Raw genomic sequence first — 17,351 nt, 5'->3', positions numbered from 1 at the left:
AAAAACTGCGTACAGTGCACATGACTACCTACGTCTCGCTTTCATCTCTTCGTTAAGCAACCTGATTGCTTGAGCATAAAAACTATTACTGAAACGAGTGGTGTGCGATGAGATGCTCTGGTAACGTTTTTTGGATGGGAGGAGATAGAACAGGGAATGGGGATGACTGCTGTCCTTTAAGATGTTCTCTGTCTTTTTCTTACAGCGTGTGTTATAGATTGTGTGTAGCTGTGGTAATTCTGTGCCAATGATTTTGGCAGCTCTCTTCACAGTCCTCTGTAACTGTTTACTGTCTTGAACAGTCACGTTACCAAACCACACTGTGATCATGTCGTCCCTGTCCGGAGCGCTGCGGTGGAGGGAGGATGGAGGCTTGAGGCCGGTGGAGGTGGAGGCAGAGCGGGTCCGCTCAGAGCGGCTGACCGCAGAGAGCCAGAGACTCATCCTGGAGAGCGACAGAGTCTCCAGACGCATGCAGCAGGACGCCAACAAGAAACTGGGTAAGAGGAGGTTGTTCAACGTTAGGCATCTTATTAAATGATGTTTATTTACTTTATTTTGTTTCTGGTGAGAGTTGTAATTGCCATCATGCCCTGAAATTTTCTTTGTAGAAACATTAGCTGAAAAGAGAAAACATTTAATTTAAAGTGCCACATTGACCATTAGTCACATGTTTGGTAAAATAACTAAATATATCCCATCAAATATAATATTCGTCCAAAAATGTATTTTTGATCAGAGAAATCGTGCAAAACTGCAAATTCTTGCCAACATTTTTTCATGCCCTTTTCTCAGAATTACAATTTTCAGAAACACAAAACAGGCTGAATTATCCACAAGTATAGCGCTGCAGTTCCAGCGCCCCGCCAAAAAAGTGCCCAATTTTCACAAACAAACTCACAACAAATTCTCCCCACGTACCACCTTTTCCATAAAGGAAAAAGGAAAGTAACAAAAGGGTGACCCAGTCATCTGCAGTGTCCAGTCTTTGTGCATGGTTGTGGTTCAGCACAGAGGGACAGAGAGATCCAGTTCCTGAGACAGGAGCTGGAGCAGAAGCTGAAGGAGGTGATTGAGGAGACGGATGTTCTGGTGTCCTATAAGAGACGTGTGGAGATGAGTCTGGAGGCCTGTAAGGAACCTCTGAGCGTCACCATGAGCTGTCTGGAACACAGGTGAGGAGACGTCACGTCACCATGATAAATATTAAGAACATTTATACAACTACTTTTCCATGGTCAGTGATGTTCATAACTATCCTACTGTTCCAGACAGGGAATGAAGGCCCTCAGTTTGGCCTTGTGCCCCTCAAACCAATGGCATGACTTGAGGCCACAGTGGCCTTAATGCCCCAGCTGACTGTACCACTTTCTCCTCTGTCTCTGTCTTGTCAATATGTAGACAGTAGACACCGGTCTCTCTTTCTTGTCATGTAGATAACAGTCTTTTGTTGAGATTCAGAAATCTCAACTCCCTGAGTTCCCATCTTTAAACCAATCCAGTGACTTTGATTGGTGCAGGGCTGAACATGGATCAGATTGTAAATACCATCATTAAGTGTGCCTGCCATGCAATGGCAAAACACTTATTGTAATCCGCCATACTTAAGTCAGTAAGTAAGTCATGTTCTTGCAAATTTCTGCTCGTAATAACTGCCGCACAATTTACGCCACCCCCGCAATATATACATCAAAATGTGCGGCTCGGCCGGGAATGGTGTGCTATTACTTTTCTTTCCGATCCGCGATACGATTGCGATGTAATTCGCAAAAAACGACGCCCAAAAACCCCATTGACTTGAATGGGGGACTCCGAAAAAAACCCAGTAACTTTGGCGCCACATAACTCTGCCATACTTTTGCCTAGCAACGTGATTTAAACTTTAAAATGCACACACAACTTTGGTCTTTTTCCGGCCAATAGGGATGAGCTGTAATTGATTAAGCCCCGCCCCCTCTGTAACAGGAAGTGTCCTTCGCCAAACAGGAAGTGCCTCTATAACTCATGAACCGTTTGTCGTACAGACTCGCGGCTGGTGTCATAATTTTTTTTTTTTCTCAAAATATTTTTTTTTCTCAAATTTTTTTCTCAAAATTTTTTTTTCTCAAAATTTTTTTTTCTTAAATTTTTTTTTTCTCAAAAAAATTTTTTTCTCAAATTTTTTTTTTCTCAAAATTTTTTTTTTCTCAAATTTTTTTTTTCTCAAAAACATTTTTTTTCTCATTTTTTTTTCTCAAAAAATTTTTTTTCTCAAAATTTTTTTTTCTCAAAAAATCTTTTTTCTCAAATTTTTTTTCTCAAAACATTTTTTTTCTCAAAAATTTTTTTTTCTCAAAAAATGTTTTTTCTCAAAAAAAAATTTTTCTCAATTTTTTTTTCTCAAAATAATTTTTTTTCTCAAAAAAAATTTTTTTTCTCAAAAACCTTTTTTTTTCTCAAAAAACTTTTTTTCTCAAAAAACTTTTTTTTTTCTCAATTTTTTATTTTTTTCTCACAAAACAATTTTTTCAAAAAAAAACTGTCGTTAAAGTGCGACCCGTGATAACGGCCGAAAATGCGCCAAAACGCCACTAATTAGTCGAAATGGCTGTGGGTGGTGTCATATGAAGAACCATAATGAAGAACCCTGGCATTTTGCCTTTGTGCCCTCAAAAATGGACAACACCAAAGGCCAAGTGGCCTTGCCCATAAAATGCTGAAATTCCAGGCCTGGTACCAGAGGTAGCTCAATAGCTCCAGTACTTAGTGCCATGCAGGTTTAAATGTTGCACAGATTCATTTATTGTATTACTCAGAATGGTTATCCTCAGTGATCGAGTTATTCCCACAGAGCTATGGGAGCCCTATTCTGGCGGCGCCGAAGGCGCCGCCAGAATAGGGCTCCCATAGCTCTGGGGGCCTTTCGCCGCCGCCTTTGGCGGCGGCGAAAAAAAATCGGCGGGTAATTGCGGATATAAAGTCGCCTAAAACGGGTACTTTCCTATATTAAATCATATTAAATCGGGTATTTCGCGGATATAAAGTCGGCTAAAACGGGTATTTCCTATATTAAATCATATTTTTCCTTTCACAATATTAATTCGGGCTTCACATTGGCTATGTTGACAACTCCAGGCAGTCTTTTCTGTTCATATTAACTCACCATTATTGCTCAGCCTCCAGTTCCCAATTCCTCCATCTGATGATCTGAGCTCTGAGCCATCCAGCCAAAAGTTCCCGTTCTGGTAGCATAAAGTCGGCTAAAATGGGTATTTTTCTTTCTCAAAACAAGGCGGGTCGGGTTCATATTTATTTACTAAAAAAAAACATTGTCACGGGCACAGGCACACTAAGGCTACAGTCTTGCTAAGACAGCGTTGTTTTGTTTGGTTGTTTTGTCTTTTGTTGCTGTCCGGCGTGTCCGCCTTCCTTTGCCGTCCGGGCCGTGGCTAGAAGTGCAAAGACTCGATGCTGTGGTTCCTAGCTTAGCCTATGCCCAGGCCATGGCGAGACCACGCAGCTGGGTAGGTCTGCATCCAGGGCCTCCTCGGCCCTGGGGGAAAGGTAGGAACCATTGCAGCGAGTGTGTTATAACCCGGACGGTAAAGGAAGACTCACACCCCACATTAAATGCGCCTGATTTATAATAATAAAATGAATAGTAGGATTAAACGGTGTGATGTCATTGTTCAGTCTTACTGTCTAACATGTTTATTTAGTATATCTAGTTAACATAAATAATATAAATTCTTCCAATGGAACATAAAAAATAAAAAAAAACGAGAAAAAAAAAAAAAAAAACACACTTAGAAAAAAAGAGACCCCAAAGGGGGTTGTTGACTATGGGGTCCCAGACTTTAACTATGGGAGCTAAGACCCCACTGGCACCCACGTAACTCGAACTCTGGTTATCCTGCCTCCAGTGTGTGTTGTGTGTTTGTTGCAGATTAAAGCGAGCACCAGTGGACCGGGTGCAGGATGAGGTAGAGAGACACCTGCTACAGGAGAGAGAGGTCATAGAGGGGGCAGTCTCGCTGCTGCAGCGCACGCTGGAGCAGATTAACGAACAGTTACGGTAGGTCACTGTGGAGCAGATTATAGGACAGTTACGGTAGGTCGCTGTGGAGCAGATTATAGGACAGTTACGGTAGGTCGATGTGGAGCAGATTATAGGACAGTTACAGTAGGTCGATGTGGAGCAGATTATAAGCAGTGGTTCTCAACCTGTGGGTAATTTGGGATCCCCAGATTATTTTGGGGGGGTCCCCAGATGATTAAGTTAATGTGCTATGTTGTTTTCTCACTCAACAGTAACAAACCAGCATAAAGTTTAAGTGTATAGAGGGTATCTGCACATTTATAAAGTGACAATTTGTAATACCTCTAAAATAAACATTGGCTAAATTGTCAAATATTAGAGGCAGAAATTGTGAAAATAGCAGATCTACATGCTGTATTTGTGTTGCGAGGCATTGTGAGCATGTAGATCAGCTATTTTCACAATAGAACCATGTTATACAAAATGTAATGCCTCAACTCTTAGTGCTCGTCAGGGTGTCGTCCCTAGTGCAAATATGATTATGTTGGGGTTCGCGGCCTGAAAAGGTTGAGAACCACTGGAATATAGGACAGTTACGGTAGGTTCTGGAATAGTGATAATAAATACAGTGAAATAATACGAAATAATATAGTAATAATATAGTAAATAATAGTGAAGAATATCATAAATGTGCACTATAGATATAATATTATTACCAGTAAGACTGTGTGTGTGTGTGTGTGTGTGTGTGTGTGTGTGCGTGCATGCGTGCGTGCGTGCGTGCGTGCGTGCGTGCGTGCGTGCGTGCGTGCGTGCGTGTGTGCGTTTGCAGACTGAACCGATCAGCCAGGTACCACGTAGAGAAGGATCTGAAGGATAAGTTCACTGCTCAGTGCATCGATGACTCCTGTTCCCTGATGAGAAACCATTCTACTGGCAGCGACCTCAAGTCCCAGCACCCTGAAGTCATTCTACCAAGGTCACACACATACTTTAATATAGTCCTACATGTCATATGATTCTTTAGCACCAAGCAATAAGTCATATAATCACGGGTGGAAAAAGTACTACATTTCTTTAGTAAAAGGGATATTTCACTTTCAAAATGTTTTGGGCTCATGTCATCGTCTACTCAGGCTTTTGTGAAAACCGGACAGTTTTTTTAAGCTGCTTGATTCAGTATTTAGATATTTGATATTCATTTTTATCAGACATGCCCTGTATAGCAAGGGGGCATCATGCCATCATACCGCCATCCTATACCTACCAACCCATTGTAACTTCAAACTCATTTTAACCATGATAGATTCATCAAAATACTAACGAGGTCGCGCCATGTCTTGGCCCTCTGGCCAGTGATGTATATCGGACCAGTTACTCATATATGGAGAACCCTGGTGCCCATATATGGAGATCCATGTATTGTATATGGAGATATGCTGTGAGAGCCCAAACATGCTACCTCAGTTATTCATTATGTGAAAGTCCTGTGACATCTATGACATCTGACATCATACATAAAATCCCTTTTATGCCCATACATGTAGATCCCTGTCTGTAGAATCAGCCACACATATATGGGCTGTCTTCCTCCAAGCCCTGTTAGATATGAGTTTAATATTGATGACATCAGGGATCTCCACATATGGGCATAAAAGGAATTTTGTTAGTGTGGTTCCCCTGACATCACAGTGATGTCAGAGCGTCTAGAGGAGAGTTTCTCATACTTTATCATTCACAGCATGGTGATCATTCTAGAGGAGAGTTTCTCATACTTTATCATTCACAGCATGGTGATCATTCCAGAGTGGGAGAGTTTCTCATACTTTATCATTCCCAGCATGGTGATCATTCCAGAGGAGTGGGAGAGTTTCTCAGGCATCAACATGTCCAAGGCAGAGAGGGAGAAGGTGAACTCTGTGTCCCTGCGGGCGCTGGTGGATTCCCTGCTGGAGCAGACGGCCACAGACATGCAGAAACAGCTCCAGGACACCAACGCAGCCTTCAGACTGAAGGTCCTGGAGACCAAGACTGTGAAGATGCAGATGGAGGAACACCTGGACAAGGTGGGGGTCCCCAGAGTTACTACATGGGGTCCTCTAAATGTTTGTGTGGTAGAAACCTTTTTCTCCTTTTTTTATATTAACCACTTGAACCCTATAGCGCTAGCGTCCATATTCTGAGAAGTACAGAGTGAAAGGTCAAGTCTATTAAGTATTGATGGTTCAAGTGGTTAAATATCTGAAATCATAAATTGACATGCATCCAAAATACACTGATGATCGTGCTGTCAAACAATGAATCTATATGGAGTCTATGAAAAGGTTTTGGGGGTCCCTGCTTCATCTCTCTCTCAACCCTGAAAATGTTGAAGACCCTTATCGATATACTATTGATCATATTCACATGGCAGCCTGGGCAATTGTGGTGACTGTATAAAATGAGTAACCTTTTTCATTATGGAAATTAATAACAAAATGCCATCATTGTCGAGGGAGCATTTTGTATGATATTGTACCATGCATTATTGACAGCATGATTTAACAAACATAACATGTGTGTCTGAGACAGACCTGGGTACAAGCAGTGGTTGCAAATTCACCATATTCTTCTGATGCGGTTCCATAATTAGGGTAAATTATCCGTATTGTTTGTGTAACTTAACTTGAAATGGAAGCTGGGTTTGGTCAATCGACAATAATATTGATCATCCAGATTTGCGAGGTGCACGGATGCTCGAATGGCCATAACTTGGTGACCATTGCTTTGATCAGGGCAATATACAGTAGGACTAGATTTGAAGGCTATTGATGCAGCCTGAAAATTTAGCAATACATTATTTACCCAACTTCTCTCATCCCCCTCCCTGACAGATTCTGGCTGAACTCGGCAGCCAGGAGAAGAACATGGAGTCTCTCCAGACAGCCATCACAGAGGAGCAGAAACCGCTGCAGGTCGCCCAGGCCCGGCTGTCTGCCCGCGGCAGGAGACCCGGAACCGAGCTGTGCCACGACCCGGCACAGAGCCGCCTGCTGTCTGAGGTCCAGCAGCTCACTGAGCACCTCAACAGGTGAGCTACGTTCTGTTATAGTACTGCTCTATGAGGTCCTCAACAGGTGAGCTACGTTCTGTTATAGTACTGCTCTATGAGGACCTCAACAGGTGAGCAACGTTCTGTTATAGTACTGCTCTATGAGGACCTCAACAGGTGAGCTACGTTCTGTTATAGTACTGCTCTATGAGGACCTCAACAGGTGAGCTACGTTCTGTTATAGTACTGCTCTATGAGGACCTCAACAGGTGAGCTACGTTCTGTTATAGTACTGCTCTATGAGGACCTCAACAGGTGAGCTACGTTCTGTTATAGTACTGCTCTATGAGGTCCTCAACAGGTGAGCTACGTTCTGTTATAGTACTGCTCTATGAGCACCTCAACAGGTGAGCAACGTTCTGTTATAGTACTACTCTATGAGGACCTCAACAGGTGAACAACGTTCTGTTATAGTGCTGCTCTATGAGGTCCTCAACAGGTGAGCTACGTTCTGTTATAGTACTGCTCTATGAGGACCTCAACAGGTGAGCTACGTTCTGTTATAGTACTGCTCTATGAGGACCTCAACAAGTGAACAACATTCTGTTATAGTACTGCTCTATGAGGACCTCAACAGGTGAGCTACGTTCTGTTATAGTACTGCTCTATGAGGACCTCAACAGGTGAGCTACGTTCTGTTACAGTACTGCTCTATGAGGTCCAGCAGCTCACTGAGCATCTCAACAGGTGAGCAACGTTCAGGACAGCTTCTGTTCTAGTGAGAGAAGAATGGGATCAGATACGTTTTGAACGTTTTCCTTACGCTCAATCAAAAGTGGTAAAAGACAAGGAGGTCTTTCTTGTTTTAGTAAAACATTACATGTATACATTTGATTGGATAGGCCAGTGGTTCTCAAACATTTTCATGTCAAGGACCCCCAAATTCATATGTAGGCCAAAACTGTCATTTTTCAGGATTCAAATTCAAAAATAGCTTTGTGCCGCAAAAGTAACACCCTGAAGAAGGCGTTCGCCGAAACGTGTTGGTGTTTTTTAATGTTCCGTCTAGCCCGGTGCCCAAATAAAAGCCTTTTATTTCTGAATCCACCCGAGTGCCTGGACCTGGATTTTTGTGCCTCTTTGGCACATTTTGTTGCTCATTGTATTCCCTTTCATGAGCACCAAAAGTTTATGTTAGTGTTCTATCGAGCGGTTTTGGAAAGCCTGGTCAGATTTGGCATCACAGTTTGGTTTGGTAATCTCTCAGTGCAACTGAGGTCCAAACTGCTCAGATTGGTTCAGACTGCAGGGAAGATTATAGGGGTAAAACAACTCCCCTCTATGCAGTCCATTTATGAGCAGACCACACTGAGACAGGCTCAAAAAATAGTTAGCGATGCTACCCATGTTTTACATGGAGAATTTGTACTCCTATCTGGCAGAAGGTATAGTGAACCTACATGGAACTATGTTAGGTTTAAAACAGAAGGTATAGTGAACCTACATGGAACTATGTTAGGTTTAAAACAGAAGGTATAGTGAACCTACATGGAACTATGTTAGGTTTAAAACAGAAGGTATAGTGAACCTACATGGAACTATGTTAGGTTTAAAACAGAAGGTATAGTGAACCTACATGGAACTATGTTAGGTTTAAGACAGAAGGTATAGTGAACCTACATGGAACTATGTTAGGTTTAAAACAGAAGGTATAGTGAACCTACATGGAACTATGTTAGGTTTAAAACAGAAGGTATAGTGAACCTACATGGAACTATGTTAGGTTTAAAACAGAAGGTATAGTGAACCTACATGGAACTATGTTAGGTTTAAAACAGAAGGTATAGTGAACCTACATGGAACTATGTTAGGTTTAAAACAGAAGGTATAGTGAACCTACATGGAACTATGTTAGGTTTAAAACAGAAGGTATAGTGAACCTACATGGAACTATGTTAGGTTTAAAACAGAAGGTATAGTGAACCTACATGGAACTATGTTAGGTTTAAAACAGAAGGTATAGTGAACCTACATGGAACTATGTTAGGTTTAAAACAGAAGGTATAGTGAACCTACATGGAACTATGTTAGGTTTAACAAATCCTTTGTACCAGTGTCAACTAAAATGTTGAACGAGGCTCTGAAACAGCATTGTCTGCGAGATTAAATCAACTACCTTTTTGTGCACTGTGTAATGTTGTGTCCCCCCTGTATGTGTTTCTATGTTGTGCACTGTGTAATGTTGTGTCCCCCCTGTATGTATTTCTATTATGTCTTTTGTCATTGATGTTTTATGTGTGGCTGCAGCAGGGGTGAAAGCCCAAGCAACATTTCCCTTGTGGACAATAAAGTTTACCTTAGTCGGAGCGTTTCAGGCAAAAATCGTGCACTTTATGAAAGAAGCATGAAATTTGGCACACAGTTAGAACATGCCATATGGAACATTTTTGGCTATAGGGGCATCGCAGATTTGTCTTGGGAAACGTGTGGGAGCCAATCAAAGTTGGGCTCTCATAGACTTTACTATAGAGTACAATAATACAAAAAAATAAATATGCTTTAAGTACCGTGTGAGGGGTCAAACTAGGTGTTTTTCGGGATTCTGAATCCAATGCAAGCATTTGTTTTGCACGAAAAACATTCCTTTCCGAGAAACGGCCGCCACAAAACTTTGAAAAGTGATGACTCATCACTAAACCATAGTTTTATGGGGTCCGTTTGTGTTTTTTCGGGATTCTGAATCCAATGCACGCATTTGTTTTGCACGAAAAACATTCCTTTCCGAGAAACGGCCACCACAAAACTTTGAAAAGTGATGACTCATCCGTTTTTAGCCCAAGGAATGTTTTTCCTGCAAAACAAATGTTTGCATTGGATTCAGAATCCCGAAAAACACCTAGTTTGACCCCTCACATGCTACTAAGCATATTTATTTTTTGGATTATTTTACTCTATAGTAAAGTCTATGAGAGCCCAACTTTGATTGGCTCCCACAAGTTTCCCAAGACAAATCTGCGATGCCCCTATAGCCAAAAATGTTCCATATGGCATGTTCTAACTGTGTGCCAAATTTCATGCTTCTTTCATAAAGTGCATGATTCCATCAAAATACTGCCCGAAACGCCTGGACTACCTTACCTTACCGGTGGTTTGAGGGATAGGATACTAGTAGCGCCCCCGCTTATTATTTTCTAGCTTTCTGCCGCGTTTCAATCTTTCTGCTACTTTCTGCTACTTTTGTGTGACACTGTAGTGTGATAAAATAGGGCGAAAAACATGGATATTAAAACCCATTTAGGCCTAGGATTATTGACTGCTTTAACAAATGAGAAATAGCAGATATACAAGCTCACAGCGCGGCACCGAGTGCCGCGCTGCGAGCTTGTAGATCTGCTATTTTTGAAAAATCATAAAAATTCGAATTTTGACCCGATTCCATAAGTGTCTTTTGAATCCTTCTAAGATTTTTTGAAAAACCCTATGTTTCTATGTCAGCAATCTGGCCAGCCATCATCAAAGAAAAGGTCCTTTTCACTTAAATGGAGCTCAGTTAGTCTGTTCTTGAGAGACTACTATGTCAGTGGTTCTCAAACCTTTTCATGTGAAGGACCCCCAAAATGATATTTAATTCGCCATGGACCCCCATCTCAAAATATCTAGTTCCAGGGACCACCCAGAAGCAAAATTTTAGTTACAAACGTTCGCTTTGAAAATACATATATTCAAAGATTTGCACACATTTTCAAAAAATAGCAGATCTACAAGCTCGCAGCGCGGCACTCTGTGCCGCGCTGTGAGCTTGTATATCTGCTATTTTTCACTGGTTAAAGCATTCAATAATTCTAGGCCTAAATGGGTTCAATGACAGCAACCTTATGCATTCTAATGCCCCCCCCCCCCTACAGAATGTGTGAGGCTTTGCTCCAGTCTGAGACGGAGCAGAAGCAGCTGATTCGCTGCCAGCTGAACCTTCAGGAGAACATGGACATCAAGGCCAACTCTCTGTACATCGACGAGGTCATCTGCACCCAGCTCAGAGAACCCATCGTCATACAGCGCTTCTGATTGGACACGATCCATCTTCATACGCCGCTTCTGATTGGACAGAACACATTGTCATGGACAGGAAATAAAGAAACGCAGTACCCATATATGGCTTTTGTTTTCGTGATTTTCATCGTTTAAATGAGTTAAAGTTGGGCCTGCACGGTATATTGTTTCAGCATTGACATCACAATTACTGTACACAAAATCACAATGTATTTACAGTAGTCACAACTAATAATGTCTCCACTCAGTGGAGGTCTGTGCCTTCGGGCATGGTTTTAAAGGGATATTTCATTTAGCTTGATTGAATATTTAGATATTTGATGTAAATGTTACCAGGCCTTCCAGGCCCAGGGCCTCTCCCCACACACACCCATTGTAACTTCAAACTCCATTTTAACCATGATAGATTCATTAAAAACACCCATTTTTTTCCTGGTGACTCATACTACCCTCCTAATATGTGAGCAGGCCGTGTTTTTTCGATAACCTTTTTCATTTATTCTTAATAATTATTATTTTGTATTTCATTTTTTCCATTTTCCCCAAATAATCATTACAAATAAATGAAAAAAGTTATGGATAAAACACGGCCTGCTCGCGTATTAGGAGGGTAGTATGAGTCACCCAGAAAAAATAATGGGTGTTTTTAATGAATCTATCATGGTTAAAATGAAGTTTGAAGTTACAATGTGTGTGTGTGGGGAGAGAGGCCCTTCCACTGCTCCCTGTTGAAAGTGGAATATCCCTTTAACTTGCTCCTTGGTCGATGTAACCACGCCAATGTAGCCAACTACAGGGCGCTTTGTGTTAGTGCCTGGCATTATTGCATCAACATACAGACTGGTAAACCTCTAATTCATAAATTCTGGATTGGAGCTCAAAAAGATGTCCGCAGGAGATCATCTGTGACACAAAATCTGGAACAGGTGAGAGAGCTACTTTTTTGGGGGGGCACGGTGGCGCAGTGGTTAGTGCTTCGCCTCACAGCTAGAAGGTCCTGGGTTTGATTCCCGCCAGGGGATGCTGTGGGCGCTGGGGGTGTGTTCCTCCCTCCGCGTCATCAGCGCCCACACCCTAGGTGGGGTCGGCGATAGGGCCTTTCTGTGTGGAGTTTGCATGTTCTCCCCGTGTCTCCTAGGGTTGATACCCTCACAAAAACATGCAGTAATCCTGGTCTCAATAATGCCTCCCCCTGGCCAGTCAGGGCGCTTGATGGAGGGGAAAGGAACTGGTTGGAATAACGTGTTCCTTCCATGCGCTACGTCCATCCCGGGGATATCCCCCCTGTCAGGTGAAAAGAAACAACCTGGACTACATTGAAGGAAGCATGAGGTCAGTCCGTTGTCTCCCCAGGCGCGGCAGAGCAGGATTGCAAAGGAAATTGGCACTGGGTGAGAATGGGTTGCAAAATCGTGGGATAAAAAATTTGTAAAACATAGGTGTAACTTTGTCACAAACCATGTTTTTGTTTGGATATTGTTCATTACGAGCGCAACCGAAGGGTCGGAAGAAGTAGAACAGTTTTTTCCCCCAGAGGGGAATAAGTTTGCGGGAAAAATGACATCATCCGGGAAAATTCTCACGGCAGAAGTCGCACCGTTCCATGCACTCTTTGCCTCATATTGTAACCAGGCTTTTCTCTTCACAGATAAACCTATTGAGGTGCAATGGTTTGTTTGGTCACTGACTTCATTCAGGTGATAGTTGCTGTGCGTTGCGAGTACCTGGGACGAATAACAGTATAAGTCCATATTAGAATTTTTTTGAATATATATATATATTTTTGATTTACCAGACTGTAAACCACAATCTAGTCATTTTTAAACTGTTAAATTGTTAATGCAATCCCCCCCTCATTTTGTTTAATTGTCAGTTTTAATGTTATCTGCTCCCTTTGTCTGCTGAATATTGCTTATACGGACTTGTACTGTTGTTCCACAAACTGCTGGAGATACTGTTTTTCCACTTTCCATAAGTATTATGTCTTAATATTAGGGCTGTCAGTCGATTAAAAATCGTAATCCCATTAATCGCATGATTGTCCATAGTTAATCACACGATTAATCACAATTAATCGCATATTTTGTATTTGTTCTAAATCTACCTTAAACTTAATACTCTATATACTATATATACCAGTAAGACTCCCTAATCGGGAGATAAGTGACCGTAGGTCACTTATCTCCACAAATAGGGCAAAAATGTGTTTTGCCAAAATCTTCCTGATCCATGTTGATGACATGAGTGTAGACATACTGTGTAGTGATTTTCGTGATTTTAGGGCAAAATCTGTAGGAGCAGTGTCCAAAAATGTGTTTTTAAAAATCAGCGTGGAGGTGGCGCTATATGGGAGAGATTCATGTTGATGGGATGAGTGTAGACATACTGTGTACCGATTTGCGTGATTTTAGGGCAAAAATTGTAGGAGCAGTGTCCAAAAATGTGTTTTGCAAGAATCGGCCTCATGGTGGCGCTAGAAGAGGGCCATGTGAGAAATGAGGGGTGGGGTCTCCGCGCCGGCAAGGCGGACGAATAGGTACCGGCCCCGGCTGTTCCGGTCGCTCCTAGCCGGAGTTACGGCATTTTATGTGAGCTGCAGTGTAGGGGGTCCTCCACTGGGGGCGCCACCACTTTTGCATCCGTTCTGGAGCACCAGGAGTCGGTGGTCCCCGGGAATTCCCCGTGAGCAGCCCCGTTGGGGTGGTCATTTGGTCCGTTTAGCACATTTGGTCATTTTTTACATCTGGGGGTCCCCCAGGGACCTGGGGGTCCCTGGAGCTCCGGGGGTCCTTGGAGGTTGTAGTTTGGCAGGTAAGGAGTGTGTGTGCAAAATTTGGCATGGATTGGGGCAACGGTTGCGGAGATATGAGCAGGGCAAGAGTGTGACGTGTGAGGTGTGACAGACAGACTGACTGACGGACGGACTGACTTACACTTTGTGCAGGGTTTGATAGTAAATGCGACCTACGGTCGCAATCAACATGGGAGTAGACAAATAGCCTACTTGCTTTATGCAAATACAGCATATTTATTATTATTTGGAATAATAACAAATACTGTCCAGTGTCCATAATAGGCCTAACAAACATATAACAACTTGAGAAAATATCTGCTTCCATTAGGACAGATTAATAGTGAAAGGACCACCGCTCAACGAGATGCTGCATGCCTGAAGAAGGTCTATGACCAAAAGCTTGCACTTTATTTAACACATTTTTTATAAAGAACATGATTTTGCACACTTTTGAGTGTGCGGAGGCTCCCTTAAATCTTTCATTAGGACAGATTTAAAATAAACATGGCATTCAATCACTAAACCCCAGCATCCCTATTCTAAGGGGATATTCACCAAAAATAGCAGATTACAAGATGCTACAAGAGCTTGTAGATCGGCTATTTTTGGTGACGAGAGTTGGTGTATAAATATAACTCTAGTACAGTGCAACTCAGGGGTGTTTTACAAAGCAAGCATGAGGCATTAGAGGGTCTAAATTGGTTTAACTTAAGTAATATTGATACATTCTAAATATTATCAAAGTATTCTGAGGCACCCTGGACTGGTGTTATTGGGCACCCTAGTTCACTATGAGAAACCCAGCTGTTATGATAGTACTAGAGACACTGATGGCTCGTTGGAGATGTGTGGCAGACAAGCCATAGTCAGCCAGACCTGCCGGATTTCAGCCGGATTTGGGCCATAATATATGAGTTAAGTAAAAAAGATCTAATCCAACAAAATGAGAGGGGGGTACATTAAGACTTTAAGAGATTACAAACTTCTAGTTTGTGGTTTATAGCATGGTAAATCAAAAAAATATCTTTATCAAAAAATAAATAAATACGGACTTAGACTGTTATTCGTCTCAGCTACTCAATATAGTCATCTTACCGTTACTAATAACGGAGTGAAGAAGTGACTCATTTAAGAAGTGATAATTGATTAGCACTGATTGGGATTTTAGCCGTTTATGACTGGAAGCCTTTTTATTAGTACGGTGCTGCATGTTTAAAACAACAGAACGTAAAGGTATAAGTTAACCATGACATGACAGGAAAAAGTATCATTTATTTGTATTTTTCTTTTTTTTTAATATATATAATTCTGATCATGTCTTCAACAGGGTATGATATTTATACACTCTCCTCTTGGAAGCAAAAGTGACAGACTGACAGGCCAACCGTCCAATCAAAAATCCCCGTTGTCAAACACCCACCACACACACAGTAACGTTAGCGGTCTTCGATGTTTGTGGTTATTTATGTAACATTGAGAAGTCAGTTCCACTACGTTTAAACATGTTGACCGCTGAATAGGGATGGGACGATACCAACATTTCATATCACGATTATTGTGACCAAAGAAAAAAAACATCCGTTATCCTGGGGCGGAACATTTGCCCCAAAAAATAGCAAATCTACAAGATCACAACGCGTCTCAAGGCGGCGCGTTGTGAGCCTGTAGATCGGCTATTTTTTGGCAAAGAGATTTGGTAGAGAGTGAAAAGAATTATGTATCAAGTAGGTATATTATAAGTACGTTTTACCAATAGAGGGTTTAAGTGGTACCGGATATGCAGCTCGGCAAATAAAAGGTGAATTGATCCCTAGTGCATGACGGAGGACGATATCAAGATGAATTAAATCTCCACGATACGTTTATCGTGAGTGTTTTTTTATCACGATAAACGATAACGTCGCTTATCGTCCCATCCCTTTCGCTGAAACGATGTCGTTGCTGTTGAAGCAGGAACCTTGTATTTCTACAGTATATCGTTGCTGTGGGGCAGAAACCTCATAATATAGTTTTATTTTCGTAAACGAACAACCCCCACTTTCTTGAGCATACTATGAAAAGTAGCAGATATACAAGCTTGAATCGCAATGCGAATTTTGAGCTTCTAGATCTGCTACTTTTGAATTTGAAAAGTAACCGTTTCAGAAATGTAAGGTTTCCACCCGATAAAGACCATATTTAAAGGGGAGGTCCACCCATTTTCAATATTGAACTGTCATTAATATACCTTAGAGGAGTTGTGTGGAAATAGAAAAGAAGTCCCCCCCCCCTTCTGTGTTGCCTAGAACTGTAAGATTGATTTTGGGGGTTTGTATTGTAAAGTACAATGTGTGATGTCATCAAGTTGTACTTTACAATACAAACCCCAAAATCAATCCTCCAGTTCTGGGCAACATAGAAGGGGGGGAACTTTTTTTCTATTTCCACACAACTCCTCTAAGGTATATTAATGACATAATTCAATATTGAAAATGGGTGGTGTTTACAAAAACATAATTAAAATCTTTGCGTATAATAATGACGCCCCACAAAATAATAATAATAATAATGACTTGACTGAGGGGTTTTATAAAATAATATTTATCCAATTAAAGTATTAAACAAAGAGTGTGACTAAATGACATCTGCATTGGCTAAAAAGTAAAAGGTTTTTTGGACCGACAGCGAGGATATACTTCACGTACTTGTGGACCCCTCCGTTTTCAGATAGGGGTCCGCCGCCAATTATATATCGATTTTGGGGGGGGTCCTCCTTCCTTGGCACAAAAGAGTTTTAGAACTACTGCACTGCACTGGAGCAGTGGTCCTCAAAGAGGATTCCACAGAATTTGTGGGTTCCTTTATGGGGGTCCAAATTGACCCATACAAGTCTGTAACTCTGACAGGGTACAAATGGAACCAAATGAACCCTCACGAGTTAATAGTTGGGGCGAATCCGATATTTCCTTGACCGTGAGAGTAAAGGTCCGTTTCTCAGTGGTTGTGTCAACTATGAAGGTTAAATAAGGTCAAATTGAGCTCCCATGCCCCTTACAAAAATGGCAGCAAAATGTTTGACAGCCACTGAAAGTTTGGGTCTCATTCACTTACTATAAAGGAAAAAATACCCCCCAAAACAATCTGCTTTATGAAGCATGTGAGGGGTCAAACTAGGGTTTTTTAATGATTCTGAACCCATTGCAATGTATAGTAAGTGAATGAGACCCAAACTTTCAGTGGCTGTCAAACATTTTGCTAATATTTTTGCGAGAAAACCACTGAGAAACGGACCTACACTCTCACGGTCACGGAAATTTTGGATTCGCCCCAACTATAAGGGGGAGACCTTGAAATAATAAACGTTTTAGAACTTCACTAGAGTGTAGGGACACTAGGGTTCATGTGGTCAATATTAACCTCATTGCATTCACCACCAACACCACCGCTAGAGTAATGACCTGACCATCGTGTCAGCAGGC

General features: G+C 41.7%; 1 protein-coding gene across 1 annotated transcript; it reads left to right on the top strand.

Annotated features, from left to right (window-relative positions):
• Nucleotides 1-328: 328 nt before the first annotated feature.
• On the top strand, nt 329-11,114 carry tekt1 (tektin 1; the record flags this gene model as incomplete). Its single annotated transcript, XM_080731146.1, has 7 exons — nt 329-500; nt 1,010-1,175; nt 3,926-4,054; nt 4,851-4,997; nt 5,760-6,084; nt 6,892-7,088; nt 10,955-11,114. 7 exons carry the CDS (start codon nt 329-331, stop codon nt 11,112-11,114), a joined length of 1,296 nt encoding a protein of 431 aa, XP_080587272.1.
• Between the last annotated feature and the right edge of the window lie 6,237 nt (nt 11,115-17,351).

Source organism: Nannobrachium achirus (assembly GCF_963921795.1).
Source record: "Nannobrachium achirus genome assembly, chromosome: 8".
NCBI lineage: Eukaryota > Metazoa > Chordata > Actinopteri > Myctophiformes > Myctophidae > Nannobrachium > Nannobrachium achirus.
The sequence above is the reverse complement of the archived record's forward strand: the minus strand, read 5'-3'. Positions and strand labels throughout refer to the sequence as shown.